General features: G+C 33.4%; 1 protein-coding gene and 1 non-coding gene across 2 annotated transcripts; one reads left to right on the top strand and one right to left on the bottom strand.

Annotated features, from left to right (window-relative positions):
• The first annotated feature begins 1923 nt into the window (after nt 1-1923).
• Nucleotides 1924-3034, top strand: LOC108482397 (ethylene-responsive transcription factor RAP2-1-like). The gene has a single exon (XM_017785523.2). The coding sequence runs from the start codon at nt 2332-2334 to the stop codon at nt 2782-2784; it is 453 nt and encodes a 150-aa protein (XP_017641012.1). The 5' UTR covers nt 1924-2331; the 3' UTR covers nt 2785-3034.
• A 5951-nt stretch (nt 3035-8985) lies between these two features.
• Nucleotides 8986-9092, bottom strand: LOC128282470 (small nucleolar RNA R71). Its single transcript, XR_008272750.1, has one exon. It is a non-coding gene; the product is annotated as a small nucleolar RNA R71 (small nucleolar RNA).
• Nucleotides 9093-23791: the final 14699 nt, after the last annotated feature.

Raw genomic sequence — 23791 nt, forward strand, 5'->3', positions numbered from 1 at the left:
AAATTTTAAAATTCAATATAAAAAAAAAGAAATTTAGAATTTTCAGTAGTAGGATAAACAAGTGCAATCTAACAATTTTTAATGTATTATTTTAGTTTCTGCCACCTTTCACTCCAATCTTTTTTTTTTTACCCTGATGAATACTTTAAAAAAAAAACTTTTGGCTAACAAAAATGAAAGTAACCTAGAAGTTGAATCACAAAAAAAAAGTGTAAACATAATGTGAAATGTAAAGTTAACCACCGTGAAAATTTTAATGTTTTAGTCACTAAAATAAATATATCCTAAAATTAAGTGATGAACTAAATAATTTACCCTTAAATAATTGATCGACTACTATTATATATCATATCACAGATGTGATACCAAATCAATGAAAAACAAAGAAATAATAAAATGGAAGTAGTATGTATACTTTCCACGGTTTATTAATATATATTTTCGAAAAAAGTGGAAATGCAGTTTTATCCCTTTTCATTTGAAAAATTAAGGGTGAAGTTAAAAAATTTTTAAGGATTAAAATAAAATTTCATTTAATAATTTTAATTTTTATAATTTAAAAATTAAATTAAATTTTATAAATTTAAGAGCCAGCATACTAAATTAAAATTTTAAAATTTTAAAACTTAAATAATAGCTTTTCATTTTAATGGTGGGGCCGGTCAAGCCCCAGATTCTCCTCTCGAAAAACCAATATGTTAAATACTTTCAACATTTTAGTGGGTATGTAATTATTTAGGGGTATATATGTGGAATGTCGCCTAAAACCAACTTATGCACTATAATCCATTACTATTGCCGAGTGTTTAATGATGATATTTGATAATAAATTAATTTGGGAAACATATTCCATACTAAGAAAAGAAACAAAACACAAATTAAATAACTATGTCGGCATATCAAAACCTTTCAAGCAGCTACGTGAGGGTTTTTTCATCCTCACCGAAAACAAAAAAGAGCGAGTATTTGTATATATTTAAATTGGATGATTGTCAAATTGTTTTATAATCATAAATATAAAATAATGATACATAATATCAAATTTAATCATCATATCTTTTCTTTATTTTAAATTTTTTATTAACGTGACATATTAGATTAATAATGTTATGTCAACATAAAATTATATGTAGACTGTTATGTAAGTTATCATGTCAATATTATTAAAAAATTAATATTTTAATCATCATTTTCATTAAAAATTATTTAATTTTTTTCTTTGAAAGATGACAAAACATATAAATGTTATAGATTATTATGCTAATAATAATTATGCAATTAATCATGATAATTTCGAGAATAAATACTAAGGATGACAAAAGATGAAATGGAGAATATTTTTTGTCTTAAATTATGATTAATTAATTATATTAAGAATTTCTATAAAATTAATTATTTTAAGCATTAAATTAAATGATTATTTAATTTAAACAAATTGATTAATTTGTATAAAATTTTAATTAATTAACTAAAGTAAACTTAACTAATTAAGATGGTATTTGATAAATTAGAATAATTAAGAGTTGAAATTTTAAGTATTGAAAATTATATTCTAAATTTAAATTCTAAAATATGTTTGATATATTTTCTAAAGTTAAGTGCAAAATATAATTAGAATGTTTGATAAAAATAATTTTAAAAATTTAAAGTTAAAAGTATTTAAATGGTGATGTTAAAAGAAAATGAAAAAATTGAAAAAGAATCTATATAGATAGCTTTTCATATTTTTATTGAAAAAAAATTCTATAGCTGATTTTTATTATAGAAATATTAAATGTATTGAAAATTATTATTTTTAATTAATTTAATTTTTCCATAGATCATCAAACAAAAGTTTTATATATTAAGACTCCATACTTAAAATTCCATAAATCTCAATCTTGTCAAACACAAACAACCACTCGTGGGCTGAAATGGAGAAATATGTTTCTACTAAAATAGTAGATCATACTACACTACTACTTTCCCTACAATCTTTTTATATAACTTTCGTTTTTAGTGTAGGCTTTAGAGAAAAAGGACAAGGAGGTGATGGATTTTGTCGGCCAAATTTGGATTTATCTTTAAGGAAGATCAACGTGGCGGCCGTCCCTCACGACAGATTTGCAGCCAAGTGGGAAACTAATGCTTCTTGCTTCTGCAGTCTCCCCTCTACCTCCCTCTTTATCTACTATCTTATATATATGTATCCTTTTCCAAAACCAAACTAATCTCCTGCTTCTTTTGTTTTTCTAAAATGTTGTGGCTTTCAAGTTGTAATCTTTGGAAACAAAATTGAAAACCCATAATAAAAAGAAAGGTTTATTTTAGTTTAGGGTTTAGGGTCTTTCAATGAAAGGTGATTATTGTTCAAGTTCAACAAGTGGAAAGAAGCAAAGAATGCAACACCACCAACAACCGTTCAGAGGGATAAGGATGAGAAAGTGGGGGAAATGGGTGGCTGAAATCCGAGAGCCAAACAAGAGGTCTAGGATTTGGTTGGGTTCTTACTCCACACCCATAGCCGCTGCTTGTGCCTACGACACCGCCGTCTTCTACTTGCGTGGACCTTCCGCTAGGCTCAACTTCCCTGACCTTATATTACAAGAGGACGATGAACTTAGAGACATCTCACCTGCTTCCATACGCAAGAAGGCCACCGAGGTCGGTGCTAAAGTCGTCGCGCTGCACACCACCTCCCTTCATCATCATCATGCTTCTAATTCATCGGAATCATCAAACCCTCCTCGAGTTTTCTCCAAACCCGATTTGAACAAGTACCCTGAAACTTCTGATGAAGATTGAAAACAATCTATATAAAGGAAAAAAAAAAATCTACAACTTGATTCTGTTTGATAAGTTTAGGTTTTCATATTCAACACAGCTCTATCAAGACCTTCAATGACTTGTTCTGTAACAAAAATTCAAGCAGTCATAATTCAGTTAAAATCATGAAGTCAATAGATATATAGAATGACTACTGGTTTAGCTAATTAAGTGGTTAGCTAAAATAGTGATTGCTGTTGAAGTCTTAATTAATAATTTCTTGAACAAATTTGGCTTTTGAAGCCTTTTAAACTATATATTATTACGTGTTTATTCATGATGAAAAAAAGTTACGGAAATTAGAGGGAGATCAGAGAGGAGCTTGTGTACGCGTGTTTCCATGTAGACAAAATAGATAAGGAGATAAGGGTGATATAAATATATATAAACAAAAGAGAAAGAAAGCAGAAAAACAGAGCCAAATTAGAGAGAAGGTGACAGGGGCGTAGCCATGGGGGAGCGCCTCGGCCCCTAAAATAGAAAATTGCATTTTAAGCCTTGAAATTTTTAATAAATTTAAATTAATAAAAATAAAATTCTACTTTGCACCCTTAAAATTATAAAAAATCAATTTAATTATTTACAAATTATAAAAATATAAATTATAAAAATTAAAATTTTATTCAGCCCTCCTAAAAATTTTTTTGACTTACCTGGAAGGTGATCCTTTGATTGTCACTTGTCATAAATGGTGGTTGCTTAGGAAACAAAATTTTTAATAATTTTTACAATTACTCTTTTTATCACGATACTTTATACATAATATGTTATACTGTAGTTTTAAAATTTTTAATATTATTTTTAAAATTTTTAGCTTTAATTAAAAAAATTAATAATTGTATCCCATACTTAATTTTAGAAATTATATCAAATAAATTGTATAATTTAAATTTTCAATACTTGATAAAAATAAGTATTATAAATTGGAAAAATAAAAATAATATAATATATTACCTAAAATCATATTTGAGTTTAATAAATTAAAGATAAACAATGTTACAATATAGGTTAGATATTGTAAGCTTTTCGTCTTTAATTATTTCTTCATTGTAGCCATTCCTTACCATTATTGATAGCATCGATAGTTACCATTATTAAAACAAGTGTTGTATCATTAATTTTTCTAGTTATAAGTTCACAAATTTTTTTTTAAATTTTTTTGAATTATAAGAGGACAAAATCATAACAATAAAGTGATTAGTACAATTTGAATTCAGGTCAGACTTTGGGTAGTGAACACCCTATCTCTCAGACCAACATATAGGGTTCAAGTTCATAATTTTTTTTATTAATAGTCTTATTTAATCTTTATATTTCGAATTAGCTTATAAATATAAGAGATTTTTGTTTTTTATTTTGCCAAGGTGATAATTTATTATTAATAAAGACGAGAAAATTACACAAGCATTATCATCAGGCCCATACAAAATAAAAAACGATTCTAATAACCCTTAAACCCAAGCCACAACAAACATGTGTTTTCTATGATCCCCTACTTTAGTAAGGAAGTAAGCCAAAGTATTGGCCTCTCTAAATATATGTAAAAAGTTTAACTTTACCACAATTCTCACCAAAGTATTAATCCATGGTTTAGAAGGATTGCTATTGGAATTTCGACACTAAGAAAGGAAGAATTGTAGAGAAGAAACAAGAAATTTAGCAACAAAACTATACGCTGTAGTTTCATATATTACACACTTTTTGAACAATGAAATAGAGGTATTTATAACATGAAAAAGAACTCCTAATTATGGAGAAATAAAAAATATTTTATGCTAATAAACATCAAATATACTATGCTAATAAAATTAAATCTCCTAAAAATATGGAAAACATAACTTACAAGCAAGTTCTTCAAATCCAGTTGCTTTGCGGCTTCATGGTTTAGCTTCAGGTAGCTTGCTTCTTTTCCACGATTCCAGTTTGCATTTTCCATGCAACCCCAGTTCGCATTGTAGTTCGCTAAAGTAATAAGCTCGCCACTTACTGTTCATTTAAGGTAGCTCGCCACTTAGTGTGAGTTCGCTAATCTTGGAAGGTTCGCCAAATGTGCATGCTGCATGAATGGCATCTCGCAACACTCCTTCTTGGCTTTCATGCTGCGAACACCAATTTTATTTCTCAACTTTTGAAACCTCGCCTTTCCAAGTAGTTTGGTAAAAATGTCTGCAATTTGAGTTTCAGTACTACAATGAACCAGAGTCACTTGTTTGCTCTGTTTGAATTCTCTCACAAAATAGCACTTGGTCTTGAAATGCTTTGTCTTTCCATGGAAGATTATGTTCTTCACAATTGCTATGATGGACTGATTATCACATAAAATTTGGGTTGTTTCAACCTACACAAGATTCAAGTCAAACAAAAGTTTTCTCAACCAATTTCCTTGGTTGACTACTACTATCGTAGCTATATACTCTGCCTCAGCTATAGATTGAGCAACTGTCGATTGCTTCTTTGAACTCCAAGTGAGTACCCTAGATCTAAGTGAAATGAAATATCTAAAGGTATTTCACATATCATCCACTAATCTAGCCCAATCACTATTAGTGTACCCAACAAGCTTTAACCTGTTCGCCTTTGCGAACCAAACACCAAAATTGATTGTTCCTTTGTTATCAACACTCTTTTCGTAGCTTTGACATGAGAAGTATCGTAACAGTGCATAAATCTTGACAACAAGCCAACTAAAAAAATAATATCAAGTTGTATCGCGGTTAAGTACAACAAACAATCCACAAGGCTTCGATAGTTCTTTTCATCAACCTTCTGAAAATCTTCACTGTTGTTGAGGTTTTCTCCAAGTGCAACAGGCGTGCTAATTGGGTTACATTTCTCTATGTAGAACCTCTTTAAAATCTTTAGTGTGAAGCTCTGTTGACTTATGGAAATTCCTTCCCGAACTTCTTGCACTTCCATTCCCAAGAAATATCTCATTTCCCTAAGGTCTGACATTTCAAACATATTTTTCATTTGCAACTTAAACTCTTTTACTAAATCATTATTGCTTCCAATCACAAGCTGATCATCAACATATAATGAAACAATCAGCAAAGTGACTTTGCCAGTCTTTTCCACATATAGGGTAGGCTCACTAGGGCTCTTTTCAAATCCCAAGCTCGCAAAGTGCACACCTATCCTAGCATACCATTCTTGCGGAACTTATTCCAATTCATATAAGGCTTTGTTAAGCTTGTATACCTTCTCTTCTTTTCCTCTAACTAAGAACACAAGAGGTTTCTCCACATAAATTTCTTCCTGCAAATAGCCATTTAGAAAAGCTAATTTAACATTCAGTTGATGAATTTTCCAACCTATCTATGCTGTCAAGGCCAATAATAATCTAATCGTGTCCAGCCTTGCTACTAGTGGAAAAGTCTCCCAGTAATCAATGCCATATTGCTGATTGAAACCTTTCACAATCAACCTTGCCTTTAGCCGATTGAGTGAACCATCAGCATTGAGTTTGGTTTTGAACACTCACTAGACACCAATAACCTTTTTGTATGATGGTTTGCCAATGAGCTCCTAAGTCTAGTTCTTGTGAATCATATTCAACTCCTCTCACATGGCTTCTTTCTAGCCTTCTATGGTTTCAGCTTCTTCAAAGCTCAAAAGTTGGAAACACAAAAATTTACACACTTTTTCATACCCTTTTTAATTTAAATTCATGCGAATTCAGTTAAATTCTTGTCGAAAAATAATTAATTTTTATAAAATAATTCAAGTGCACTTAAAATATGAACATGCTAAATTTTAGTTAATTTCATAATTATTTTTGATGAATTTTGGTTATTTTTGACAGATTTGAACAAAGGGCGAAAAGGCAGACACTGCTAGAAGCACAAAACTGAGAAGTAATTTGAAGTATCGAGGCGAACTAAATTTCAGCCTAAGACGGTAAAAAATTATATGTATTTATTCATAATATAATTAATTTTAATTTATATCCAATTTAATTTGGGTTAATAAATTATGATTAATTAATTATTAAAAAGTGGTCCGATTGAACCGAATCAAGCAAATCGAACCGGCCAAGAAAAGGGCAGCCCAAAACCGTCCATGTATTGACCCAATTGAGCTCATTAGCTGATTATTTAAGCTGCAAAGAAGCCCTTGAAGACTTGTTCAAATTGCAATTAAATCCCTCCACAATTGGTGGCTTTGTAGATTTGCCCCAAGCCATTTTTAGCAAAGTTGAAGCCATCAACTTTGCCACATAAGAGGCCGGCTAAGGGGTGGCTCTTTGGCTACTATTTTTAGCAAATTTCAGCTACCACATTCAGCTATAAAAACCCCCCTTGGCTGATCATTCAACACATCTCTCATTCACATCTCTTCCCTCACAATTCTTCTCTCCTCTTTCACTTTTTCTCTCATTTTTCCCATTCAAAGTTCCTTGCTCTTTTGTCGATTTCTCCTCTTGACAAAGGGATCTTATTCAGCCATTTTGGAGCAGAAATTGAGTGTTCATAGTAGCCTTGATTCACGAGGACAACAAAGAAGGAAGAAGGGAGCAACCTAGTCAAGCCACGGAAAAACACCGGATTTTATTCTTGTTCCCTATCTCTTTAAATTTTGTTGTTTTTGTGATGAGCATATCTATGAATATTTATGTTGTTGGAATGGTTAATTTAATCATCTTAGCTTGAATTTAATTCGTGTTGGGTTGATTGCATTTCGTCCTCTTAAATTGTTAAAATTGTGTTTATGCTGTTATAGGCCTCGGTAAAATGCTTGATTAAGTACAATCATGCCTAAGTTATTCTTGCATTATAATTGTGAGGGAACTAATGAATTAACTATTTAAACGGATTGAAATTATAATTAATTGACACAATACTTAATCAGTGCATGTTTATTCTTCTAAGGTAGCTGAAGGTTAAATTAGCATTGTATCTGGCGGTACACTTGCCTTGCATAACTTGCAAGATTATTGTGATTAAACTGTTTCAAGGTAAGGATACCTTGTTACCTCATATAGTCTTTTATGTTCTTATTAGATTTAATTAATCGTTTGAATTGACATAGGAATATGCAAGAGATTAGTTCAATTTAATGAGTATGTATGTGCAATAACATGTTTGCTTATTAGAATCTGTTTAATCGATTGAATTGAGATAAGGATATGTTAAGAGATGAATGGATTTGTGTAGGTAAGTATGTTCATAAGTTAGCAAATTACCGTGTTTCCGTGAATTTATTCGTAACAACATAATTATGAGTTTAATAATTCTAAGTTAAAGAAATGTAATTAATCCAACGCAATTATGTCATTTTGATTAAATCATATTTTGAAATCGTGCATTAGAAGTTTTATTTTTATTTAGTTTAAAATCTTATTTTTTTTAATAACCCTTTCAAAACAAAATAATTTTTTTACCAAAGTGTTCTAAATTGCATTCATAAATAATTCTTTTCACAGTCCCTGTGGGTATGATAACTCGATATTTACGTGTTACTTTATTACTTGTTGTGATTGTGTACACTTGCACATTTCCGTCGTTCCAAGTTTTTGACGCCGTTGCTGGGGCCTGTTTTAAAACGTCATTATTTGTGAATTTGTTAGTTTTGCATTTTGATTTATTTTTCTGTTTAAATTTTAACTTAATTAATTTTTATGTGATTATTTCAGGCGTTTATGAGTATTGACCGAATTATCGATTTACTCCCTATAGACCCAGAGATTGAATGAACTTTTCGATAGCGAAGAAGACAAGCAAATCAGAGAAGGATCGAAGAGATGAGCTTCGAAAATCTGATCCAAAGAAATGGAGCAAACCCTGCTCAAAATCCTATCCTTATTACTGATGATAGGGATAGAGCTTTACGACAGTATGCTCTGCCAGTGTTTCATGATCTTAATCTGGGTATTAGGAGACCCGAAATTGAGGCACAACAGTTCGAGTTGAAGCCAGTCATGTTTCAAAAGCTACAGTGGGCCAATTCAGTGGAGTGCCTACCAAAGATCCTCACCTACACTTAAGACTATTTATGGAGGTGAGCGATTATTTCAAGTTAGCCGGAGTACCCGAAGATGCATTATGATTGAAGTTGTTCCCCTATTCGCTAAGGGACAGAGCTCGAGCCTAATTGAACTCATTGCCACCAAACTCAATTTCCACATGGCAAGAGTTAGCAGAAAGATTCCTTATGAAGTATTTCCTGCCTAGTAAGAATGCTAAGTTGAGGAACGAGATCACTGCTTTCCAACAAATGGATGATGAGTCCTTATATAAGGCATGGGAAAGGTACAAAGAATTATTACGGAAGTGCCCTCATCATGGAATTCATTATTGCATCCAACTTGAGACATTTTATAATGGTCTCAATGCTCACACGAGGATGGTAGTGGACGCGTCTGCTAATAGTGTTCTCCTTTCTAAATCTTATAATGAGGCTTATAAAATCATTAAGAGGATTGCTAGCAACAATTATCAATGGCCAACCAATCGAGCAACGTTAGGAAGACGAGTTGCTGGAATACATGAAGTAGACGCTCTTACTTCACTTGCATCTCAGGTATCACCAATATTCTCAATGTTAAAAATCTTACTACTAATGGGTCTAATAGTTTTGTAGCATAGCCAAATCAATTTGAAAATGTAGCTTGTGTTTATTGTGGGGAAGGACATTTGTTCGAAGAATGTCCATCAAACCCAGAATCCATGTATTACATGTGTAACCAAAACCAAAATCAAGGAAGGTAAAGATTGCAATCTAATTTCTATAACCCATCATGGCGAAATCACCCCAATTTTTTCTAGAGTAACTAAGGGCTAAAACCAGTAACACTTACGCCCAACCTAGACCAATCTAACCGCCTAGTTTCTCCCAACAAGTTTAAAAACCAGCTCAAGCTGAATCATCCAATAACTTAGAGAATTTATTGAAGGAATACATGACAAAAAAACGACGCCACTCTAAGGAATTTGGAGAATCAAGTGGGTCAGCTTGCTACTGAACTCAAGAACCGACCACAAGGTGTTTCACCTAGTGATACGGGTAATCTGAGGAATCCAAGGAAGGAGCATTGCAAAGCGTTGACATTGAGGAATGGGAAGACAGTAGAGCCCAACACCATCGAAGCTGAAAAAGAGTAAGCTGACGCTCAAGATTCAGAGGAAGTTCAACCGAGTGTTGGAATTCTAGTTTCACAAGAACCAGGATCTGTAAAACCCGACAAGGTAATTTTAGAACTAGCTGATTTTGATCAACTAATAACTCCATTAGATGCAGAATTGCCACAGAAGATGAATCAACCAGTTCCAGTAAAGAAACCACCACCACCCTACCCTCAAAGATTTTAAAAACAGAAGCAGGAGATTCAATTCAAAAAGTTTCTGATGTACTCAAGCAATTTCATATCAACATCCTGTTGGTTGAAGCACTTGAACAAATGCCGAACTATGTCAAATTCATGAAGGATATCCTATCCAAAAAATGAAGGCTTGGAGAATTTGAGACGGTGGCTCTGACGAAGGAATATAGTGCATATCTTCAAGACAAATTACCCTCAGAGTTGAAGGATCCTGGATGTTTTACCATCCTTTGAAACATTAGAGCAACATATTGTGGTAAGGCATTATGTGACTTAGGTGCGAGTATTAACTTGATGCCTATGTCAATATTTAAGAAGTTTGGGGTAGGTGAAGTTAGACCTACTACGGTTACACTTCAATTAGCGGATCAATCTTTAGCATATCCAGAAGGAAAAATTGAGGATGTATTGGTATGTGTAGATAAATTTATCTTCCCTGCTGATTTTGTTATTCTAGACTTTGAAGCAGACAAAGAAGTGCCAATTATCTTAGGAAGATTTTTATTAGCAACTGGAAGGACCCTTATTGATGTGCAGAAGGGCGAGCTTACTATGCGTGTTCAGGATGATCAGGTAACATTTAATGTTTTTAAGTCTATGTGATTTCCTGACACAATTGATGATTGTTTTGCAGTATCCGATTTAGAAGATTTAATAGTGGAGAAGGAGCTCAACTATGTTGAGGATATGTTGGAACAAATTTTGACATCAGATCCTCTGAATGATGAAGAGGAGGATGAATACTTAGCATTGTTAGAAGCTAAAGGGGATTTAATCCGCAATCCCTCTTTGAATCTTTAGAGTTAGAGAAAAGGGACTATGCCCAACCAAAAGCGTCAATTGAGGAGCGACCTAAATTAGAACTGAAGGTACTTCCCTCACATTTGAAATATGTTTATTTAGGTAAATCTTCTGCCTGTGATTATTTCAGTTGAATTAACTATTGAGCAAGAAGAGAAACTCATCCTAGTATTGAAATAATTCAAGAAGGCTATCGGATGGACCATAGTCGATATTCGTGAAATTAGTCCATCTGTATGCATGCACAAGATTATCCTAGAAGATGGCAAAAAAGGGACGATTGATGGACAATGAAGACTGATCCCCATCATGAACGATGTAGTCAAGAAAGAAATCATCAAGTTGTTAAATGCAGGTATAATCTACCCCATCTCAGACAGTTCATGGGTAAGTTCGGTCCAGTACGTGTCAAAGAAAGGAGGTATTATTGTGACAGCCTTAAAACGACCCTAGTCAGAATGTGGTTTCGGGACCACAAAACCGAGGCATAAAAATAATTTAATATTTATTTTGATGCCTATAATATGTGTTAACTCATGTGTGACATTTTTGATATTTTGATTTAGAGTTATAAATGTGAATTTCACTAGAAAGGACCTAGTAGAAAACTTTGAAAGTATGATGGGGAAATGTGTGATGACTAGTTGATCATGCATGCAAAATGAGGGTTTGCATGTAAATTTCCCTTTAATTTGCTAATGGCCGCCATGACAAAGAATTATGGGCAAAACATGTCATAGACATGTTTTGTTGGTGCATCATGGGTGGAAAAATAAATTAATGAGAATGGGTAATAAAGAAATGAAAAAAAAAGTATGAGTAGTTGTTTCCTCCCCATTGCCGTGAATGTAAGAAGGAAAACAAAAAAAAATGTCCATCTTTCTCTCATCTTCTTGGCTGAATGAAGAGGATGAAATAAGGGGAACTTACCAAAAGAAATTCGGCATTCTTCTTTAGCTAGTAAGAGGTAAGTTTTGAATTGTTGATTTAGTTTTATGATAGGTTAAGTTCGTAATTGGAGGCACTCTTAGTAATGTTAAGAAAGTTGGAGCTTTTATGGTGGTTTGGGCATCATGCCGTGAATCTAAGTGCTAACATTGGAGGTCACTTGCATGTTGTTTGGGTTAGAAGGGGGATGATAGTATGGAATGAAGATTTTTGAATAAGTAAGGTTAAATTTAATTTGGTATAATCGGCCATATAGGTGTATATGTTTGTGAAAATATATATATATATTTTTTTGTTAACTCTTTACAATCGATTGAAGGAGTAATATTGGCTTATAAGGTTGAATTGATTCATGATGTTGCATATTAGGATTAAAAATACTTGAGACTAGGTTAACTTAATAGTGAAAATACATTCGACCTTGAAGCATTAATCGAATAATGGTTGAGGTTTTGATATTTTGAACAAGGATAGTTGTGAAATGGGGTGAAAACCATTAAATTATACACATAAGTATCCAGCAAGAAAATTAAACTACTAAATGTATTTATTTTAGATCAAGACATCAAAGAGGGAGAATCAAACAAAGGCAAAGCAAAGATAATCGAGTAGTCGATTGGGAATCATTTCATCCAATATAAGGTAAGTCATTAAGCATATATTTTGTATTAATTTAAATGGTCATAACGTCTATGTAATGATGCTGAATGGAATGATAAATATATATATATATATATACATGTATGCATGGGGTCATGAAAGTATTGAATGAAAAAGAAAAGAGGTGAGATGTATTGAGTTATTGGTTTCGGCACTAAGTGTGCGGGTGTAAACATTTATGATCATGAATTGGCACTAAGTGTGCGGGTTCAAATTGTATAGCACTAAGTGTGCGAGTTTGATTATATAGCACTAAGTGTGCGAGTTTGATTATATAGCACTAAGTGTGCGAGTTCGACTATTAAGCACTAAGTGTGCGGGCTTATTATACATTCTCTAATAAATATACATGCTCTAAGTGTGCGGCCTTATCGAGTCAATCATGGACAGCGGTAAGAGTAAACACCTTGAGCTCATGAGGAATAGACATTTTATTTATATTTGGGATTGAGCTTGGTAAGTCTTGAACCTATGTGGTGATTATACTTGAAGATAAATGCATCCAATGTCATATGGTGTAATGTATGAAATATCAAAGTAGGGCTTGGTATGAGATTAAACCGAAATGCCTAAGGAATTATAGCACAGTTTGGGTGTGGATGGAGGATTTTAATCCCGCATTATTGATTTTCTCTTATGATATATTATTACTGAACGGCAATGTAATGCTTATGACTTACCGAGTTATATACTCACTCGGTGTTTGCTTGTCACCTACTTTAGGTTTCTTGGACTCGTCTTTTTGCGTGCTCGGGATTGTCATCGAAGTCATCACACCGGCTAGCAACTTTTGGTATCTTCTTTTTAGTCGGTCTAGGAGAACATTTCGGCATGTATAGGCTAATATGTTTTGTTGAAATTTGGTATGTAAACTTTTAGCCATGCGAAAATGGCATAAATGTTCGGTTGGATTTGGTTCTATAATGTTAGGTCGCAAGTCTTGGTAATTCGATTTTTATGCCATATGTTATGGTTGATTATTTTTGGTATTAAAATTCATGATATGGCAATAGTGTAGTAGGGAGATATTTGACAATGATTAGCCTTTGGTATGGCTAGTCATGATCATAATTTGTGATATGTATGATGAATTACTAGTTAGATCAAGGGGAAATCACGAAATAGGCATAGTTGCTTTAGTAACAGATGCTGGCAGCAGCAGTGACGTGAGATTGAAAAATCACTAAAAATAGTGGGAATGGAATTAAATAATGAATAAATTATGTAATCGAATCTCGATGAGTCTATTTTCATATAGAAGAAACGAAGCGACCATGTGAGCCGTATGTTAAGAGATATTTAAGTTTTCGTGAGACAGGGCCAGAACGGTTACTAGAGTCCCTGTCTTGACTTTGGAAATTCATTGTGAATGGACCAGAGATAATTAGAAGCCATTCCATATATGTACAGATTCCTTTTCGAGTCTAGTTTCTGTAGAAACAAACAGCATCAGTATTTAAGCCCTGTACAGGGAGATATCCAAGTCGTAATGCGCAAAGGTCAGTGTAGTCGATCCCTGTAACATGGGGGACTTTAACTAATAAACAGTACTAATTGGCCCGACCAAAAATTCTAGAAAAAAATTTGTAGATGAATATATAAGTCTAGTTTCGGGAAAAATTTACGGAAATGGATTTCGAGTTTCAGAACTCAAGATATTATTTTTAATGCGACTCATATGCAGATTGGCAGCTTGTCTGGGAAATTTCTAATAAGTGGTTTGAAGTCTGTTAACACCTCGTGTTCGACCCCGGCGATGGTCTCGGGTTCGGGGTGTTACAATCATAGTAATTGAAAACGAGAATAATGAGTTGATACCAACTAGAACAATTACGGGATGGAGAATTTGTATCGATTACCGGAAGCTAAACAAGGCGACTAGGAAAGATCACTTCCCTTTGCCGTTTTTGGACTAGATGTTGGATAGACTTGCAGGGCAAGATAATTATTGTTTTCTCGATTTATACTCGGGGTATAATCTGATTACAGTAGCACCAAAAGATCAACATAAGACAACATTCACTTGCCCGTACGGTACATTTGCATTTAGACACATGCTATTTGGTTTATGTAATGCACCTGCTACATTTCAAAGATGTATGATGTCTATTTTTACTGAATTTAGAAGTTTTTATGGATAATTTTTCAGTATTTGGAGATACATATGATGATTGCCTAGCTAATCTAGCCAAGGTACTAAGGCGATGCTAAGAAAAAAACCTAATACTCAACTGGGAAAAGTGTCATTTCATGGTACGAGAAGGGATTGTACTAGGGCATCGAATAACAAGACATGGAATAGAGGTTGATAAAGAAAAAGTAGATGTTATTGAGAAACTCCCAACTCCAACATTTGTAAAGGGTGTTAGGAGTTTTTTGGGCCACGTCGGTTTCTATCGAAGATTCATTAAGGACTTCTCCAAAATTGCTAAACCCTTATGCAAATTATTAGAGAAGGACACGACGTTCAAATTTGATGAAGAGTACTTAAGAGCTTTCAACAATTTGAAGAGTCGACTAGTTTCAACACCCATAATCGTCACACCAGACTAGGATTTTCCATTTGAATTGATGTGTGACGCAAGTGACTTCGCGATAGGAGCTGTCATGGATTAGCGAAGGAACAAAGTTTTTCATCCCATCTACTACACAAGTTGATCTCTGACAGGAGCTTAACCGAATTATACAGTAATAGAAAAAGAGTTACTTGCTATTTTGTTTGCTTTTGACAAGTTTCGATCTTATCTTGTAGGTACCAAAGTGACTGTCTATACAGACCATTCGGTAATTAAGTACTTACTTTCCAAGAAAGACGCTAAGCCAAGGTTGATTCGATGGGTACTTCTACTTCAAGAGTTCGATCTAGAAATTCAAGATCGAAAGGGAGTAGAAAATTAAGTAGCAGACCACTTCTCTACATTGGAGCCGCAAGAAAGTAACTCTCCTCTTATACTAATTCGAGAGACGTTTCCAGATGAACACATACTGAAGGTAAATCATGTCCATAATACCCCTTGGTCTGCTGATATTGCTAACTTTTTAGCTTGTGGTTTGATTCCGATTGATAAGGCGTATCATCAAAAGAATTTTTTTTTCACAATGTGAAGTACTATTTTTGGGAAGAGCCGTGCTTGTTTAAGAAGTGTGCAAATCAAATGATTAGGAGATGCATGGTAGAAGATGAAGTACATAAGATTCTATATCATTGTCACTCAGCTTCGAGTGGGGGACACTTCGGAGGTACACGTACTGCAGCCAAGGTATTGCAAGCCAGGTTTTTTTGGCCAACACTATTCAAAGACGCAAATGACTACGTAAAGAGTTGTGATAAATGTCAAAGGGTCAGAAATGTCACCAGCAGAAATGAGATGCCTTAAATAAACATCATTGAGGTAGAATTATTTGATGTTTGGGGTACTGATTTTCTCAGTCCTTTCCCTCATTCTTTTCGTCACAAGTACATCTTGGTAGCTGTAGACTACGTGTCTAAGTGGATTAAAGCTGAGCCTATCTGACAAATGATGTTAAGGTTGTGATGAAGTTTTTGCAGAAACATGTGTTCACAAGGTTTGGAACCCCAAGAGCCATCATCAGTGATGAAGGGTCCCATTTTGTGAATAAGTGGTTGAAATGGTTATTAGATAAACATGGAATGAAACACAAGGTCGCTTCAGCTTACCATCAGCAGATGAATGGGCAAGCTGAACTAGCGAACAAGGAGATCAAAGACATACTCGAGAAGGTATTTTGTTCGAACTGACAAGATTGGTCCAAAAGATTGGATGATGCTTTATGGGATTACAAAATAGCATAGAAGACACCTTTAGGGATGTCACCCTACAGGTTGGTTTTTGGGAAAGCATGTCATCTGCCCTTGGAGTTAGAGCACAAAGCTTACTAGGCCCTTCATGTGACAGCCCTAATTTGACCCTAGTCGAAAAGCGGTTTCGGGACCATAAAACCGAGTCAAAAAAATAATTAATTGTTAAATTCTGTGTTTATTATATGTGTAAATGCATGTGTGAAAGTTTCATGCTTTAATCTAGTCATTTGTATATGAAATTTATAAGATAGGACTCATGTGATAAAACTTGAAAGTGTGATAGGTAAATTTTAAAGTACCAAATAATGCATGAAATGATGACATGAGGGATTTGCATGTCAAATGGACCAATTTTGTTTAGTGGCCTGCCATAAATGATGGTTGATGTATAATATATGTTTTATTTTAGTATTATAATAAGTGATGGCTTTATTTTTGAAATAAATTAATTAGTAAAACAATAAAAGATGACAAAAAAAAATAGATGTTCACCTTTCTTCTTGATTGCCGAAATTGGGAAAGAAAATATTGAAGAAAGAAAAGGGGGAAGACTTTCGATCATTTGAAGGCTTAAGAAGGTTAGTATATTGTGTTAAAGTTGTGAAATTTTAGCTTGTTTTAGGTTAATCATCATGGTTCTTACTTAGCCCATGCTAAATTTTAAATTTTGATGGATGGATGGAGCATTCGGCTATGGTTATCAAAGAAGGAATTTGATTATTTCCTTTAAGTTTTGATGAAGAATGTGTTGAGGAAAGAAATTGATCTTGCTAAAAATATGAATTTTTAATGCTCATATATGTAATAGCCGAAAATAAAAATGCTTGATGTCTTGAACAAATGTTGTTTCGATGTGTTGAATTGAGTAAATTAGATGATTGAACACCTAAGGATTCGGTATTGTTCATGATTCTTTTATTTAGAATGTGATTTTGAATGTTATGAGTATTGGAATGTAAGTATATGTGTGCTCGGTCATAGGAGTTTGATATGAAGCTTTGTTAGGTTTGAGTGATGAATGGCCGAATGAGCTATAGGCTATGTAAGGATGAATTTTGTATATAAGTTGTGTGTGTGGCTTTATTAGTTAATGGCATTCGGCATTATTATTATTATTATTATTATTATTATTATTTTTTTTTTTTTATATATATGTACATTCGGTCTTTGGGGGTAATAAGATGAAGTTAAAATGTTAAAGAATGTTTCTAAGACTTGTTAAGTTGTTGTGGCCATTGGCGAATGTATGTTTGGTTAAAGGAAATTTTCAAATCGTTTATGTATGTGTATGTGAACTAAATATTGAATGAATATTCGGCAAAATGGGGTTAAGGGTTAAGTCATAAGAATTTTGGGTGGTATTAATATTTGGACATTAAGGTTATATGTACTTTGGCTATGTGAGTTAGGTGTTAAGTAACCTAATTATCTTAATAGGCATATTACAAGGTATATATGATTTGTGTTTTGGTTGCATAACTATATTTGGTTAATAATATGAATGTAAAGAGTTGTGAATTAGTATATTGTAATAAATCTGCTTGAGACAGCAGCTGTAATGTGATTTTGGAAAATCACCATAAATTGAGGGAAATAAGTTAGAAGCTGAATAAATTATGTCATTAAATCTTAATGAGTCTAGTTTCTTATAAAAGAAACCGCGTAAGTAAACGAATTTCCGATAATGAGATATTTGAAGTGATGTGGGAGAGGGTCAAAATGACTTCTAGATCCTCTGTTCTATTTTTACAAAATCATTATAAATTGTAAAAAAATGGTTATAAGATTAAGTTTACATGATTATACTCCTTAATGAGTCTAGTTTCAAATGCAATAACCGATAACATATTTTGAATTCTGTACAATGAGAAATTTGATTCGTAGTGAAGAGTTGTCAGATTAGTCAAATAGTGAAAGAAGGGAAACTTTAAGAAAAATATGGTATTGATTGGCCAAATCAAAAATTCTGAAAATTTTATGGATAAAAGATATATGAGTCTATTTTCAGGGAAAATTAACGGTAATTGATTTTGAGTTTCGTAGCTCCAGTTATAAATGATTTAGTGACTGTTGCTCAGGAAGACAACTTGCAGTGAAATTATGATTATGTGGTAAACATTAACAAAAATTTGTTAATGAGTTGCTTATTGATTTCTTATAAGCTTACTATGATCTGTATGTGTGAAAGTCGAATATATATATATATATATATATATATATATATATATATATATTCTGAAAGTGATGCTTGAATAGTCGAATAATGACTAAGTTTAAAATTGTTGAATTTAAGCTCAAGAGCATAGAGGGGCAAATTCGGATAAGGGAAAAGAGAAAGTAATCGAATAGCCGTTGTAATCGTTCGGCAACATTCAAGCTAAGTTCTTAAGTGTTTAAGCTTGATTCCTTTTTACATGCCCAAGAGTTAAATTAATATGGAAAAGGGAATGTAAATTTTATTTAGTTAATGTGCCGAATATGTAATGATTTAAAGCTATAAGCCGATTATGGATATTATGCTTAAGTTGAATTGGATTTGGAAATTTGATGCACTAAATGAGTGTTACAATGAATAAACTATGTCGTATATGTGCTGGTGGAGATATCACGAGTTGTGATTATCAAATACCTAAAGGAAACCATGATGTGTATAAAATTATTATTATTAGTCCTTTGTGTATTCGGGCCTTCGTGCCTAGCAGGCGTAATGCCGGTGAAATAATATGTTATGTGAATTCAGTGTTCCTTGTAAGATAAGGGTTTAGCCGAATGTTAAAGATGAAATGATAGTGTATTGTATCATGCTTATATGGCTTAATGGCAAGTATAACATATTGGTAAATAAGCAATGTGCTTTTATAATCGAATAATAAGTTGAAATGAATGTGAGTGAAGTGTTATGCATAAGCTATCAAATGCTAATTGTGAAAATGAGATGAAAGAAAAGTGTTTGAGATGTATAATTATATACGTTCGAATGATGTTAGTACTTAATTGATATGAATATGTTATATGGAACTTGTTGATTTGATTATTTAGGCCTTTGAGCTTAGCAGACTATAATGCCGGTGAGATACTATTCGGGCCTTCGAGCCTAGCAGGCTATAATACTGGTGAAATGATATCGGGCCTCGACCCTAGCAGGCGAAATGCCGGTGATTTGAGAAAAGCCTATGACTAAGGTACCCCGTGTTAGGTTGACAAATGAATACATTCAGTACGTTAAGTGGGCCAAGTATGCATTATGTACTCATATGTGAGTTTGATCTGCAGTGAATCATAAGTGTGTAATGTGATACATACGTGAATAAATGTTATAACTATATCTATGATCATGATACACCGGGTCAGGGTGTGGAAGTATGTGAAAGTATTTGATTTAATTATGTTATACGAATTGATTAAGTGTGATAAGAATCTGAACGTGCATTATGTGTTTGTGTGTATTCGGCCAGATGGCAATATACCTAGAATATGGCCTCTTGAGAAATTGAATAATCGAAGTATAATTGCGTTTATTTGTTTGCATTGCTTAAAACTTACTAAGCTTATGAAAGCTTACTCCGTCGTTACATTCCTCTGTTTTATAGATTGTTGGCTCCAATTACTTGCTCGGGTTGGAATTCGTCGGAGATATTTTCACACTGTCGAGCTCACGCTATTGGTGTAAGTAAATCCTAGTATTTCGAGTCTATGGCATGTATAGGGTTTTAAATGTTGAGTATGTGATACTATAAGTTAGCCAAAGGTGGTGGCTTGTATTGATAAAGTGTTTTGGCTATGTAAATTGGCTTATGTTGGCTAGTGATGTTTTGGGACTTGTAAGCCCATATATGGGACAGATTGCATGTGAAAAGAAAAGTTTTAAATAGATTGAAATTTTTCGGCAGGGTTTTTGTGTGATTGACTGAGTTTAAGTCGGGTAACACCTCAAACCCTGTTCCGGTAAAGGATACGGGCGAGGGGTGATACATTTAGTGGTATCAGAGCTATGATTTAGTCGGTTCTTGGACTAACATAGCAAGTATATGAGTCTAGCTATTCATGCCGTAAGTAAAGCGTGTATAGTGTGATATCTCCCGGCTCTTATAGATTGTTTTGCTCTGGTAATGATGTGTTCCAACCGAGCTGTTATTAATTGATCCGAAAATGCTATTGAACTGATTGTGATATATTTGTGATATGATGGAATTGAAAGGGAATGAGTACGATCGTTCACAAATGAATTGACAAAAATGACCATGATTGGACCATAGCAATACATGAGACAGATGAACTAGTGTAAGACCCATCGGGGACGTGGCATCAGCTCGACTTATGCTAAGCGTAAGACCTATCTGGGATAGGCATCGGCACAACCCAGTGAGTGCTAGTGTAAGACCTATCGGGAATAGGCATCAGCGCGGGCAGAGTAGAGCTAGTATAAGACCATAGTTGGACTATGGCATCAAGTAAGTGATGTACTCAAAACCGTAAAACGTTTTTCGATTTGATAAATATTGACAAGTGATCAATACTAAATGTGGAAACTTGATAAGACATTATTGGTAATTTGAGTAAGAGAAATGAAAGTGTGAATTGTGATAAATTCACTTATATTTTGCTAATATTCACTTGAAATAAAGTTGCGTGTATTACTGAGATATGTGAAATTGTATATGTAACGAATTAGAAATTTGAAATGTTTGAATCCATGTGCGTAATATTATGATGAGTGATAAAGTTATCTGTGTATACAAATATGAAGGTTCCTTTCGAGGCTTAACGACCTCACCCCCTTATCAGTGTTATTATTATAAGATTTCATTGTAGTATGATCGGAATAAATTTGAGGATAAATTCAAACGATGATATTTTTCTGTTTCTATTAAATGGTATTCCATCTTACAAAAGTATATGAGATGTGATAGTTCAAAATGAGTTCAGAGTAACAGTTATTTGATTTTGGATATCTGGACATATAAGATTTCTGTTAATGTTATTATTGTTCTGATATGGAATAAGTACACGGATAGGTTAAAGGTTATGTAAAGGATCTTTATATGAACTCCGATTGTGAAATGCTTGTTTATCTGAGTTGTAATAGATTATACAAGTATATGGAATAAAAGAAATCCGTGGTATTATAGAAGTGGTTGTGAGATAGAATTTCTATCCAAATTGAATTAAAACTTTTATTATTTTCTAAGAGAGATCTTATTGGATTATGATTTATCATCTGACGGGAAAAGATCGGTAAGATGGGGTTTGCATGTGCAAGGTTTTATTTGGTGAAGTGACTAAAGTATCTATGATGTGATCTGTTGCCGTAGACCAAAGTTCTGGATTTTTGGTAAAAAGAGATACATGTGAAGAATGGAAAATTGTGATTCCGAGAATTTTACGAAAACGTTTTTAGAGTGGAAACTATTTCTTCTGGTAAGATTTTCGGGGACGAAAATTCCAAAGGGGGGGAGAGTTGTGACAGCCCTAATTTGACCCTAGTCGGAAAGCGGTTTCGGGACCATAAAACCGAGTCATAAAAATAATTAACTATTAAATTCTGTGTTTATAATATGTTTAAATGCATGTGTGAAAGTTTCATGCTTTAATCTAGTCATTTGTATGTGAAATTTATAAGATAGGACTCATGTGATAAAACTTGAAAGTGTGATAGGTAAATTTTAAAGTACCAAATAATGCATGAAATGATGACATGAGGGATTTGCATGTCAAATGGACCAATTTTGTTTAGTGGCCTGCCATAAATGATGGTTGATGTATAATATATGTTTTATTTTAGTATTATAATAAGTGATGGCTTTATTTTTGAAATAAATTAATTAGTAAAACAATAAAAGATGACAAAAAAAAAATAGATGTTCACCTTTCTTCTTGACTGCCGAAATTGGGAAAGAAAATATTGAAGAAAGAAAAGGGGGAAGACTTTCGGTCATTTGAAGGCTTAAGAAGGTTAGTATATTGTGTTAAAGTTGTGAAATTTTAGCTTGTTTTAGGTTAATCATCATGGTTCTTACTTAGCCCATGCTATATTTTAAATTTTGATGGATGGATGGAGCATTCGGCTATGGTTATCAAAGAAAGAATTTGAATATTTCCTTTAAGTTTTGATGAAGAAAGTGTTGAGGAAAGAAATTGATCTTGCTAAAAATATGAATTTTTAATGCTCATATATGTTGTGACAGCCCAAAATTGACCCTAGTCGGAATGTGGTTTCGGGACCGCAAAACCGAGACATAAAAATAATTTAATGCTCATTTTGATGCTTATGATATGTGTTAATTCGTGTGTGACATTTTTGATGTTTGATTTAGAGTTATAAATGTGAATTTCACTAGAAAGGACCTAGTAGAAAACTTTGAAAGTATGATGGGGAAATGTGTGATGACTAATTAAAGCATGCATGCAAAACAATGGCCTTGCATGTCAAATATCCCTCTTTTTATAGGACGTGGCCGGCCATGACAAGGGAGTATGGGCTAAACATGTCATGAAACATGTTTTGTTGGTGCATTAGGGAGAAACAATAAACAAATAAGTCTGGGTAATAAAGAAAGAAAAAAAAAATGTGTGTAAGTGAACCCCCCCCATTGCCGTGCATTGAAGAAACGAAAAGAAAAAAAATTTGCTCATCCATTTCATTCTCTCTTGACCGAAAATACCAAAGAGGAAGGAAGGAATTTTTGCTTCATGTTTGGTTTGGAAAGGGATTAGGAAGAGATTTGGCTATACTTGCATCAAGATTAAGGTATGTTTGAGGTTGTGCCATGAGATTCATGCATGTTTTTAGTTGCTAGCTTGATGTTCTTATTAGCCCGTGGTTCAAATCTTTGTTATATCATGGGGATGGTATTTGGCCAAGGTGGATTTTGTGTTAATGCCATTGCATGTTAAATATGAAGCTTGCTAATGGTATATGTGATGGTGGATTGATGGCTCTTGGACTTTCTTTTTAGTATTTTTGAGTAAGACATTAAGTTCTTTGCTTAATCATGACCAAAATTATGGTGTTGTGATGTATTCGGTCATGGTATATCCATAAGTATGATTCATGCATGTTGCATGGTAGGTAAGATTTGAGCTTTGGATATGTGTTTATATTTGGATATAAACAACTTGAGATTCGGACCTTGCACCTACATGAATATATGTTTGCACATGATGTATTGATATGACATATATACTATTTTAAGGTGTATATTTGCTTGTGATGTTGTTTCAGTTATGAAGTAAATGAGAGATGTGTATTGAGCTACAATATGTAATGCGTTAGTTAGTAAAATGTATGCTGTTTTTTTTTGTGTAGTATTAAGTGTAAAATTGGCCTCAACATAGACATGCATATTCGGCCAAATGAAGTAGATTGGTGTGCATGTATTCGGTTAGAGGCAACCATATTGAAGCCTTATCTTGGCTTAGATTATTGACTAAATGGG

Source organism: Gossypium arboreum, chromosome 1, assembly GCF_025698485.1.
Source record: "Gossypium arboreum isolate Shixiya-1 chromosome 1, ASM2569848v2, whole genome shotgun sequence".
Lineage (NCBI taxonomy): Eukaryota > Viridiplantae > Streptophyta > Magnoliopsida > Malvales > Malvaceae > Gossypium > Gossypium arboreum.